The 13222-nt window shown below is 42.8% G+C and overlaps 1 protein-coding gene across 7 annotated transcripts in view; it reads right to left on the bottom strand.

Moving 5' to 3' along the window:
- Positions 1-12405, bottom strand: part of DCLK2 (doublecortin like kinase 2) — a 201251-nt gene extending 188846 nt beyond the window's left edge. For 6 of the 7 annotated variants that reach the window (XR_001827107.2, XR_001827106.2, XM_017534936.2 and 3 more), the window contains exon 1: positions 11233-12231. Coding sequence is in view for 5 of the 7 variants with exons in the window: in XM_017534936.2 (XP_017390425.1) it covers positions 11233-11653 (421 nt within the window). In the remaining 2 variants the exon portion in view is untranslated. Of the gene's footprint in view, positions 1-11232 lie in introns of all 7 variants that reach the window. The other variant, XM_017534944.2, reaches the window with a different exon arrangement.
- Between the last annotated feature and the right edge of the window lie 817 nt (positions 12406-13222).

Raw genomic sequence — 13222 nt, 5'->3', positions numbered from 1 at the left:
AAAAAAAAAGAAAAAAAAAAGAAAATTAAGAAAAATATTGCTTCCAAAAGAATGTAACCAAGGAAAAGATATCTGAGTACATCTGCCTGTACAAGTTGGTTCAATGTCCTTCATCAAGTGCACTGTCTGTGTGAGATCAGGTGGATTATAATCCACTGTACATATCTCCATTTCAAGTACCTCACAGATGAGTTCCCACAGCCAGCTGGTTAAGAAAAATACAGGGTAAGAAAAAGTCCGACTGATTTATTATTCTGCTGTGGCAAACAATTTAATTGAGTTTCCTGGCCAAACTGCACAAAACGTAAACTTAAAGGAATTAGCAGAGTAACACAAAGTACACTGCTCTGGCCCAGGTGCTGTTCCCACTCCATACTCATCTGCTGTGTCTCTGGACCATTACTGACATATTTGCTCAATGAATATAACAGCTCTTCCTGTGGAGCAGGGCTGGGGACACAAAATAAGATCTTTCACCTCGAAGACCAGTGCTTTTTCAATACACCTGCAGACAAGTGACTAAATCAAATCATCTCCTAAAGTCACATCCAGCTATTGGTCTGTGGTACTTTCTACCGAGAAGAGGGTACAAAAACTACTTTGAATCTATGAATATCTATGAAGAAATGTTATCTCCACAAATCCATGTTTTAGCATTCAAATCTGGGAGGAGTTTAACCTAAGACCAAATAAATTAGGTAAATGTAAAAGCAAAACTTCCACCCACTAACCAAAAGGCTTTACAGCTTACCCGGTGAGGAAGAAATCATATCTAATCTCCTGGGTAGGATGGAACCAGTAGATCAGATCTGTGATCTGGAATTTTTTGCTCCTCACACATGGGGCCAAGCATATCCCCCAAATTTACAGGAGCTCATTATGGGAATTTTCATTGTGCATTTATTTTGATCATAAAACTTAATATGTTTATGTGATCCTATACTGGAACATCTGAAAAACCACTTCTAAGTTAACAGTCTTTTGGCTTCAACTATTTAACTATGCTGGGAGTTAAAGACGAAAAAGTGAAGTGGACTTAACGTGTAAAAGACATGTTCACAACAAGTTAAGGCCAGAGGACATAATTTGGCTCTACAGGAATAAAGGCTCATTAGCTGTACAAAACTGACTCATTACATGGCATTCTGAAACACAGCATACCTAACTCAGCACTCAGTACCACGGTCACACGGGGTACACCAACTTAGTCTGAGCAAACAGTATCTCTAGCTTTATACTGCTATTTTGCATTTTTACTGGTAATGCAGTTTTAATGGTATTTACACTGTCAATTTGTTTGGGTTGTATCACTATGTAAAACCTATATGCATAAGCATACCTAATTTTATATTTACAAACATTTAAGTGACAATGTAACTAAACTAGTTATAGCAATACTAGGCTTCCGCAATTTGGATGTTGGATTTTTATAGTGTTTTTTATTTTTGAGTGGCAAACACTGTTAAAGTTTGAGAAACAATACAACCTTAAGGATACTGAGAAAGAGAAACCTTCAAATTTAAATGTGGCCACCTAATATTTGTAAATATATAGGGCATAGTACATATAGGGTCATTCTTTCAACTGGTGCATTTAATAGAAGTAAAACTTTCCTCAAAAGTTTCCTCAGCTTCTGAAGACCTTTACTGGCCATCTTCCTCCTTAATCTCTTACTCCTTTCTTTGTTGTGCCTTTATTTTATTCTTGCTGTGAGTCAAAGAGGAAAGCCTTGCCTTCAGCATCTAGTGATTGATAACGATGGTAACTCAAAAATTTCAGTGCAAGTGATAAAGAATTCAGAGACCAGATGTTTATCAAAAAAAAAAAAAAAGAGGTGATGGTGCTTAGAGGATGAGAGAGAAGGGAAAATACAGGTTGGGTATTCCTTATCCAAAATGCTGGGACCAGAAAGGTTTCTAATTTCAGATTTTGGAATTACCTGCATTAACCTATAGGTATCATACAAGTGTCAATGATGTTTTCAACAGCATCTTTACACCACAGAACAGAGAATAAGCAACAAAGTAAAACAGTGAGTAATATACATAGGTCTTAACCCCATGCAGAGCATTGTGGAGAACCTGCCATTGATGCACCTGGTCTGCACATGTGCCATTTTATCACTCCTTGTGGGTGTGCTTTCGTGGGGGAACTGGACATGCACCAAAGTAACTTACGACAGCTGAAAGGGGCTGGGATGATCTTTTTTTCCCCTTGGGGAGGCTGAATAAACTACATGTTATACATCTGCATTTTGACTGAAACCTGTCACACGAGGTGAAATGTGGAATTTTCCATTTGTGGTGTCACATCAGTACACACAAAGTTTCAGATTTTAGAACACTTTGGATTTTCAAATGAGGGACACTCAACCTGTAGTAGAGGAAAGCATGATCACTATCTTAAAACATCTGAAGGGTGTAGTGGCTTGTACCTGTAATCCCAGCTAATCAGGAAACAGAGACGAGTGGATTGCTAGAGGCCAGGAGGCCAGCCTAAGCAACAAAGACTGTCTCTATTTACAAAATGTAAAAATTAATTTAAAAAGAAAACATATGAAGGCTGCCATATATAAGTAGGATGAGACTGAAGTAGCTCTAGAATTAGAGGAAGAAGTTACAAAGGACACTCTCACACTTTTTTTTTTTTTAAGAAGCTGAGGCCCACCACCATTTATCAAGCAGCCACTGCATGCTAGGACTCCGCTAAATGTATAAATAACTCATAAAATTTAAACAGAGCCTTCCAGAAAGTGGCTTTGATCACTAAACTAATAAGAGACAAGTTTACATTGGGCTATTTCTCAAGTTCTTTTTCCTACAGAGGCTTAATAAACAACATAACCAAGTAATAAGATTCTAGGACTCCTTTTTTCTTGATTCTTATTCAGCTAAGGCAAAATACTATTAAGTAAAGAGAACAAGATGATAAACAAGGGCATTAGGGGAGAGACTCTTAGTGACTGCCTTTGAGAAATAATTACATTTGTTGAGGCTCAGAAAACAATACTCCAAAATGAAGGCCTGAGCGGCATCCTCAGAGAGAAATGTTTTTCTCTGACCTTCTTCCTCCTTCCTGGCTGTTAGTCATATCCTCCTCCAAACCTAGCCATAAAAACTAGAATCTCTCTTCATGAAGGAAGGTCATAGAAACTTGAACACTTTCCCCCAAAGCCAGCCGTAAGATCTAAAAATATTACTCTAATTTCCCCCTCACTTTCTATGTAAAAACATAAAGAATGATCTGACCTACCTGGTTTGACTGTAGGTCACAAGACCCCATCCCAATTCCAGAAAGGGTCCTGCCCCACACCCAGAAGGTAGGAATGTTGTTCACAGAGGCCAAGAAGAATCTAGACAGACAGGCCTTGCTGGGTGTCCCAACTCAGTCTATTAACATTATTAGATCATGCCTTTTTGTCCAGTCATACTTCTACACGGCTGTCTATACTTTGTTGATCTGAAGCATAAAAATGGTCAACTTCCCCTATATCTTTGAGTGTTAATTCTGAAGCCTGCTGTGTATACATGTTAAATAAATTTGCATGCCTTTTCTTCTATTAATCTGTCTCACCTCATGATTTTCAGCAGCAAACCTCCTTGGCCTCCACACATCACTATTTCAAAAGTAACAAAGTAATCTAAAGTTTTAGAAACATATAGTGAAGGAAGAGATCAAGGAACATATTTTAAAACCTCTATTGTGAACATTTTACATTTTGATTGCAAGTGATTATAATTTAACAAACAAACAAAAGGTAACAGAGTAGGTCAACATTGCAGGTTATTTTACTCACTTAGTTTGAAATGTTAGTAAGTGTTATATGCAGTGTAATGAAAAGTACTTAGGGCCATCTCACCAAACCAGTATTTTCCCATTCCTGCAGTCTATAAGGAAAGGCTTCTGACAAATTACAATATAATGACTTCTCCTTCAGGCTGTTGAAAACATGGGAAATAGGACAAAATATCCTGAGGATTAGGATCAAATTATAGCATGTTTTAAGGAATACAAGAGCATTCATTCAAGCTCTTGCCTTTATTTCTGATTCACAAAATTAAAAAATTAAGATTGTGATAAAACTATGAAAAAATTACCAAGAACAATTGCCTAAAACGAGAATGACAAAGATGAACACAACTAAGCCTTAGCTATGGCAAAGAGCTCCCGTAGACACTGAAAATATAAGCGGGCTTAGAATAATCCTGGGATTTAAACACCTAACAAGAAATAAGTATGTAAGAATCCAGTTGTGATAGCTGTCCAAAGAGAAAACTCAAATCAGGCATCTCAGATACTAATGAAGCTGAAAAATTACTGGGACATAAACATAGTGCATCATTTTTCTTGAAGAAAACTATATTAGAAATTGAAACACAAAGGGGCAAGGAGTATTTGCTTTTCACACGAACTTATGCTACCTCTGTACATCTGGCTAACTGTACAACTGGCTATCTTAAGAAAGATTTTTAAAAGCACCTTCATCCACCTATTCCCACCTATTAAAATATCTTAAATGGGGCACAAAAGTAAAATTTACTCAAAAAAACATCGCATGCCAGAAATATCTGTTGCATGGGATAAAGGGATAAACAAGACAATTGTGATCCCCCCTTGTCAGGTTTGTAATTTTCCCTTTCACGATGAGAATCTATGGAACAGATCCTCCTATATGTTACTGAGGTGTTTTAAGAACTCCATCTAAATCTGGGTAACTACATTTCATCACAACACCCAGCCAACTTTCAAAGAGGGACATGGAGCCAGATAGAGCCAAGATCATTTCTCTTTCCCACCCCCAGAAGCGTTTCCCAAGATCACTGAACTTTAAATGCAAAAGAAGACTGTATTGGTCCTTCAGGTTGCTATAACAACATACAAAAAAACGGAGTGACCTATAAACAAAAATCAATTTCTCACTGTTCTGGAGGATGTCAAAGATCAAGGTGCTGACAGATATGGTGTGTGGTGAGGGCTCTTGGTTCACTCACGGTGATGTTGCATTATAGCCTCACATGGTAGAAGGAGCAAATAAGCTCTCTTGGGCCTCTTTTGTAAGAGCACTAATCCCACCCATGAAGTCTCTGTCCTTATGATTTATTCGCCTGCTATGGGTTGAATATATCTCCCAAGCTTCATGTGTTGGAAATTTAATCGCCACTGTAACAATATTAACAAGTGGGGCCAATATTAATAGGTGAATAGATCACGAGGGCACCCCTCTCATGAATGGATTAAGGTTGTTACTGTGGGAGAGGGTTAGTTATAAAAGGAATTCAGCCCCATTTCCTCTCTCTCTAGCCTACCTTTGCTTTCACCTTCCACCTTTCACCACTGGATGACCCTCACCAGATGCCAGTGCCATGCCTTGGACTTCCCAGCCTCTAGAACTAGAAAATAAAATAAATTTTCTTTATAACTTACCTAGTGTATGGCATTCTTTCATAGCAACAGAAAATGAACTAAAACACCTCCCAAAGACCCCACCAACAGAATGGACTTCATTTCCTCTCAGCTGGTAGAATGTAGAAGTTAAGAATACAGAAGTTCAGAAGCCAGGGAGAAAGGGCTCAAGGGCCAGCCCTATCCCTTGCACTGGTACAATGCAGCAAGTTCTTTAACCTCTGAGCCTAAGCTTCCCCATCTGTAAAATGGGAATGACAACGCAGCCATATTTCAGAGGATATTACAAAGGTTAGATGAGATGAAACATGTAAAGTATCTTACTAGCGACTGCACATAAGTTTCATCTAGTAAACGGTAGCAATGCAGAGAAGAAAAGCATCTCTAATCTTTAGGGATGGTTTACTTTATGTGTAGAAGACATAAAAACACAGATGTAGTGGTAGCAATGGGCAGGTAGTGACACAGAAAAAAGACGTAGCCAAGCGGTACACACCCCACAGCAACTCCTGTCGGTCTCAGGAACAATGAAGAAAGCAGTTAGATGATCACTGCCCGAGGGAATCTACTTTCCTTTATTTCATATCACAGGACCATAAAATATCCTTTTCCATAGGTTGAAAACTCATGAGATATTAATCTTGTCTTATAACTTCCAGAGTATCACTGTGTCATACTCTAATCTCACAAATGCTCTCCCACATAACCACTTCCCTTCCCACAGCCTTTTAGGATTCATTTATTCTTTAAATGAAAAATTTCCTATTACCTCCGAAAAGAGCTTATTATGCAGCTGTATTATAGCACAACTTATTTTCCTTGTTTTAAGGAAAGGAGATAGGACATTCAGATTTATAGAAGAGCATATTATGGAAGAATCATTCCCTCCAAAATGGTTAGCACAGAATTTCCCCAACAATTATATCTAAAATGTAATCCAATTTTCCAAAAAACATATTTTCACAAATATCTAGGAATCCCATAAAAGTTTAATTCATACAAAATTTCCCTCAACAATCAAAGGACTGAGAGGTAAAATCATTTTCTGAGTTATTTAATCAATAAATTTACTGTGTTTAAGATCCCTGACTTCAGGCTGCTCTCAGTCTAGTGCAAAAACAGATCCAATATGTCATGAGACTACAAAGCTAAGCATTATAATAGAAGTAAAGAAATATGATGTTAGCAGAGGAAGGAGTTATAAACCACCTCAGGCCTTGGTTCCCATGCCTGTTCCTCTAGGAAGTTTGCCCCATCACCCTGGCCAATGTGGCCCTCCTGCCCCGTGTCATCACCACTTCATTTATAGCACTTTCACTGAAACCATCTTGTTTGTGTGTGTTTACTGTCTCTCCGAGGAGAATGTGCTTTCTTTTTTTTGAGACAGAGTCTCGCTCTGTGACCAGGCTGGAGTAAAGTGGTGCGATCTTGGCTCACTCCAACCTTCCCCTCCTGGGTTCAAGCGATTCTCCTGCCTCAGCCTCCTGCAACCATGCCCAGCTAATTTTTGTATTTTTAGTATAGATGAAGTTTCACCATGTTGGCCAGGATGGTCTTGATCTCTTGACCTCATGATCCGCCCACCTCAGCCTCCCAAAGTGCTAAGGCATGAGCCACCTTGTCCTGCCAAGAATGTGCACTTTTTGAAGGAAGAGACTTTAAGCATGTGACCAGTTCTAGGACATAGTATGCCCTCAATTAACCATTTGAGACAAACTGTCCAGAGAAGTGGGAACAGACTTCATAGGTGCTATGTGAAGTGGGCCTTGAAAAATCCAGGTGTTTGGCAGGTAAAGAAAGTTTTGCAGACTTAAGACTCAGTATTAACCTTCCAAGACCAGTCACCATGCATGACTATAGTATGCACCATTTTTGACTTCTATGTGCAAATACCTTATAACTCCTGAGTTTATTTCCTTCTTAACATAAGTTCCACAGCTTTTATTATTATTATAAAAATTTTCAGAAAAAAACAACTAAGTATAATCTGGGTTCTTATTGAAATTCATTTTTACTTAAAAATTCTCAAAAATGCATTTTGGTTTATTTAACATTTTCAAAGAACTTACCTAACCAAACAGACACAGTAGATAGGTTTGGTAGGAGGCCTTCAAACTTCATGTGCTTGATTTCTTTAGAATCTTATTGTTCTTAAATGTTCAAGTTAACGTCATGAAGGAATACAAGTATCACTTATGAAAACAACCAAAATTATCTCATATGCCAAAAAGGCAATCAGCTTATTGTTTATGAAGGGATAAAAGGCAGAAATAATAAAATGACATTTTACTTTGGAATGAGAGAGGCAGACATAGGTAGCTGTTAATGCCTTTGACTCTTGGCAAGCACTTCATCAGAGCCATACACCCCAGTCTGTGATTGGTAACTGGACATATGCAGCCTCATCCTCATCGATTTTCTGAAAGATGGGTTCTGGCTTAGGAAAGGCAGCCAAGGCCATCATCCGCCAGTAACCCCTCAGGTAATGGAAGGGTACATACACATTTTTAGACCAGAAGATATCCAACTTAGAGAAGTGATCTGCCAACTTCTCATCTGAGAGAAAAGGACACCAATGCTAGGGAAGGGAGGTGAATTTCTTCTCAAATCTAGTCAGTAGAATCCAGGAATCCTGACTTGGTCAGGCATTGTTTCTACTGTCCTTGATTATATCTTTTTAGGACATCAAAACTTTACAAATATTTCAAAATGCTCAGAAGGAGAGAAGACACCTGGAACAGAACTAAGACTAGGAATTCTGAATCAGTCCCTAATAAGAAAGCTGATGAACAAGTCATCTGGACATCCTCTGTGGGTTATTACAGATACTGAGTTCAGCAGGCTCATGGCTTAGGTCACCTCAACTAATTTTCCCAACACTGATTGTTAAGAGCTGCAGGAAGAGGTCCCCCATCCAGTCTCAAAGAATAATCAGGATTACAGGACCACACCGCATCAACTCAAACTAATCCAGCAAGGGTGGATAAGTCAATAAGATGAAGGTGCTTGTTGGTTTAGTGTAGCTAGAGGAGTGCCAGCTCACACTAGAACAGCTTTTAGTCTCCAGAGATTCTCAAGGTCAAGGGCAGAAGAAAAAATAATATGAGCCATGCAAATTTCTTTTGTCATCTGAGTTCAATGAGATTGGGGCTCTGAATGAATGTTCATGTCCTACTGTTTTATCAGTTTTCATTCTTCACTCAAGACATTTCAGAAAAAAACATATCTCCTAAACTACAAGTTTCATGGGATTGAAGAAGCAGAGCCTAGTTGAACATAATGTTGTAAAATACTGCCTGAGAGAGCATTATTAATAATAATCAACCAAAAAGAAATAAAGCAGTCAATTTTGACAATGTGGGGAATATTCTATAGAGACATGTAGAATATGGTATATACATATACACAGAGCTGCTTACATCTACATGAAAAATCTGAGTACACAATTTTAACTAAACGTTGAAACTATTTACATTCTGATATGGACAGTAAGAAGTGATGATTTTATTTCTTTTCTAAAAAAATTAATTACTATGCAGTATTCTACTAATTTAGGGGTAAAGTCAAGAATAAAACAAAGACCCATTGTCGGAATTCCATATGACAAAAAAAGTGACTGCTGAAGTTTTTTTCTTTTGCAGTAATTTTACTATATTAAAAACTTCTTCAAACAAGTGAGCAAAGCCATAAAAATCATTTTGGCTGTGTAAATATTTGTTATATTATCATATTTTGATATATCATTTGTACTCCACAGATAGTATTTTTTTCCAAATCCCCAACCAATAAAAATCAGTGAATGATTTGAAGGAAATTTGTTAACAGTCAATTTATAGATGAAACTATAGTTGGAGAATTAGGCCCAGTGGTCACCCATGCTGTGGGCAGTAAAAGACACAATATACACAATATATAGTACTTCTATTAATGGGTGTGCATAATGTTCATCTGATCATCTTTCCTTTAATGGGATTCATCTTTGCAGTATGTCAGTTTTATGTAGCATATACATCGTTAAAACTTCTTTAGAGAAGGATATTAAACATTGTTGATGCTTAAGGAACCATACCAGGAACAGTATCCCGAGGGCATGTTGAATAACAAGTGCTTAAGCAAATAGTCATTGCCTTGATCCTGCAAATCTGACCCTGGGTCAGTCAAAAAAAATGGTTACTGTTTTAAAATATCTAGGCAAATACTGCTTTTGAGTGTTTAACGATTAAGAAAAGCAACAAGGCCCTTTGAACATTGTATCTTCCTTTTTTACTTATACTCTTCCAGCTTATCTTTACCTCCTCAAGAAGCCCCTAAAACCAAAACACACAACTAACGGACAGAACGGGTGAAGTCACAAGCACACTCATAGACTGAAAAAACAATTTAATTTTGGCTGGGTTGCCATCTAGGCAGGGCAGCAAAAACTTCTGATGGCAGTGAGTAAATAGACAAACTCAACCATCTTTTGTTTTCCTAGATGTAGCTACATTAGCTCAGCAGAGGTAAGCTGTAGATGACAAAGTATATGCTGCAGGCACTGTGAGGCAGGGCAGGCTGCCTAAGTTTCCTCATCTGTAAAATGGAGATAATGCCTTCAGGACAGAAAAGCATGCTGAGATAATACAAGAAAAACACTTGGCTTGATGTTCAGTTTCCTCTCCCTGCCAAGCTATTGCTATGACTACATGGAATGTGCCAATTTGCATTAAGAAAGATGCACAATAGCGGACTGTATGTAAACAAGCAGTCAGCACATACTTGGGTTCTGCCTGGTCTTTCTGGGTGTTATTTAGAACTGGAAACACGTTAACTACTGATAACGCCTTTTCTACCTGAAAAGAATGAGTCCTAAGTATTGCAGGAATTCAAGGATGACCCGACGTACGGCCAAGCAGTCTCTTTGACTAAGGCATGGCTGACACAGCATAATTACTAATTTATAATAAGCCCCCACTGTTGAATCCAATGGTCTCTATCATTCTAACTAGCTACTCTTATTAGAGGATAAGGTAGGAGAGATTGACCTTGATTCACCTCTTTTCCAACCACATGTGGAAAACCCTTTAGCACAGTGATTGTTAACCATGGTCCCACATTAGAATCACCTGGTCGTGGGGGGCGCTTTTAAGACTCCAGAAGCCTACGCCACACCCCAAACCCAACCAGTTTAATCAGGATATCTGGTGGTTGGGGGATAGACTCCCATGTTTTCTGAAGTCCCCAGTGTGATCCAAGATGTAGCCAAGGTTGAGACCGCTGTCGAGGATCATCCCTCTTCACCCCATGTAACTTTCCTAGTTCTGCTTCAAGGCAAACTAGGAAAGCCAACCTAGAGCATTTCACAACCACAGCTTCTGAGAGCAGTCACGACAGGACCCCCAACGCTGGAACACGACAGGTGCCTGCACCAGGGTCCACATGAGGGGTCCAACAGAGCTTATTAGCAGGGGATTACCCAGCTCCCCATGGAGAACCATTTTCTCAAACAGTATGCACTTCAACACAAATAAGTTCAACAATCTTAGGAGATGCCACCAGTGCCTAAATTGATTGGCCTCTGACCATCAGGAGATATTTTGCTTCTTTAAGACACAAATCTCTTTGGAAGGAAAGTCAGTATGTATGTGTGTATGTGGGCACCCCCGTGGGCACACACCCACCCACCGCCTGCCCCCCCCCCAACTCCAGCCAACCTCTAGAGCAATAGACAGAAGAACGCAATTCCCGGACTGCTTGGAAAGCACCCCGCAGGCTCCCCGCCGCGCGCGCGCGCGCGCCCTCTGCACCTGCCGGTGTTCGGCCGCACCTGCCATGCAGCGCCCTCCCTCCTACCTTCCAGCAGCTCGTCCAGGCTGGTGACCTTCCGGCTGCCGTCAATGGTGTAGATAGTGCGGACGCCTTGGGGCAGGTTCACGTTGTCCGACAGGGAACGGGTGAGCTCTATGAGGAGCGCATCAAAGGACCGGAAGCGGTCGCTGGAGATGGCAAACACCAAGCCCTTGAAGTAGCGGTCCCCGTTTCGGTAGAAGCGCGCCTTCTTGGCCTTCTTCTCCGAGCTGAGGGCCTGCAGGGTCCGCGTGCGGTAGAAGCTGCAGTGGGCACTGTGCGCCGGGCTGGGGATGAGCCCGTTCCCCTTGGGGCCCGAGCTGCTGCTGCCCCCGGAGGAGCTGGGGGCCCCTCTCCGCGACCCCGGCCGCGGCCTTTTGTCCCGTTCCTGAAAGTGCTCTAGCTCGATACTCCTGGTGCTGGCCATCGCGGCTGCTCCGAGGGTTCCCGGCAAAGAGACGTTCCAGGCCGACTAAGGGTGCGAGCGCCGGTGCAGGGCCCTCTGACCGCAGGGCCCTTAACGCGCCGGAACACCTGGCTCTGGCATCCCGCCCTCTCCGCGCAGGTGGGGCCGAGGAGCCGCGGAGGCGCCGACCCGCCCGCGCCCTCAGCTAAAAGTGGCCGCAGCGCCGAGCCGCCCAGCTCATTGTCCAGCGCGGCTCACTCCGTGCCTCCCGCCAGCCGGGGAGCCCCACGCCCCCGCAAGCGCCTCCTCCACCCGGCCACGCCTCACAAGTCCCGCTCGGGAGCCGGTCGGGAGAGGCAAAGTTGGGCCACCGGAGGCTCACGCCGGGCCCGCGGGCGCACACAAAGCTCCGGCGTCCGCCGAGCGCTCCCGGGAGCGCCGAGGGGCGGAAGGAAGGATGGGGCGGGGCGCGGAGCGTGGGAGAGGCCCACGGGGGAGTCGCGCCAGCCCCCGCCCACGCACGCGGTCCCAGGCTCGGGGTGCCGGGACACCGCCTCGCCCGCGCCCGGGTCCGCGCGCGCCGTTCGGGGCTGAGAGGCCCGTGCCCGGCCCCTTCCTCCCCCGGAGCGCGGCCCTTGCGGGAAATAATGCAGCCCGCCTCCCACGCAGCCGGCAGGCCCGGCCCACCGGCGAGCATCCGCGCTCGGGCCTCCCTCCGCCGCCCGCCGGCTGTCAGCGCTGGAGGAGGCTTACCGGCCCTGGGGATGCCAAACCGTGGGGAGAGGGAGGAGGAGCGGAGGAGGGGGCTGAGCGCGGCGCGGGGGCGAGGCGGCGCGGGAGGAGCGGCTCCTGCGGGTCCCGAGCGGCCCCGCCCGCCTGACGGCTCCAGCCCGGCCCCGCGCGCTAATGGGCGCAGCCGCGGCGCGCGCTCCTCCGCCTGGGAAACGTAACCGCGCAGGCCAAAAACTACAAAGGAAGGAGATTCAAGGGCAGGGAGCACATCCCCAGCCAGCCTCCGGGTGAGGACCCGAGGCCAAACTACCGCAGAAATCCGAATCTCAGCATTGACTTAGGGCACACAATTTATAATTTTTTCGTAAGCAGATTTGTTGCTTTATTAAAAAATCCTTTGAGAAAACAGTCTCGACTGTTTCCATTGCAGATTCGCTAATATGGTACGTTTGGTAACTTTGAATGAATGATCAGAAGTTATTGGGTTGGTGGGGGGATTATGTAATCAACGAATATTTATCAAGAGCCTGCTATTTGTCAGGCATTGTCTCTGTCACTGGGATATCCTAACAAAGGAAAGACTCTGCAGCCGCTCCCCCACCCGCATATTTAATGTTGTCAGAGCTTCTTACCTAAGAGGCCTGTCATTTGTGAACACCCATCATAGTGGAAATATCAATAGTGTCTATTCAACAATAAAAACACGTTTTCCAAAGACTTGAGAAAAACGCTAGTTATCTCCATTTTGTCATTTGGAAAGATAAAGTTCAAAAACGTTTGGTCCTAATTTGGCACATGAAACCTTAGACCATTCAACACCTGGTTCTCTGAGCAGCCCTAGACAGCAATCCAAACTGA

The sequence above is a fragment of the Cebus imitator genome, unplaced genomic scaffold, assembly GCF_001604975.1.
Source record: "Cebus imitator isolate Cc_AM_T3 unplaced genomic scaffold, Cebus_imitator-1.0 Scaffold4, whole genome shotgun sequence".
NCBI lineage: Eukaryota > Metazoa > Chordata > Mammalia > Primates > Cebidae > Cebus > Cebus imitator.
The sequence above is the reverse complement of the archived record's forward strand: the minus strand, read 5'-3'. Positions and strand labels throughout refer to the sequence as shown.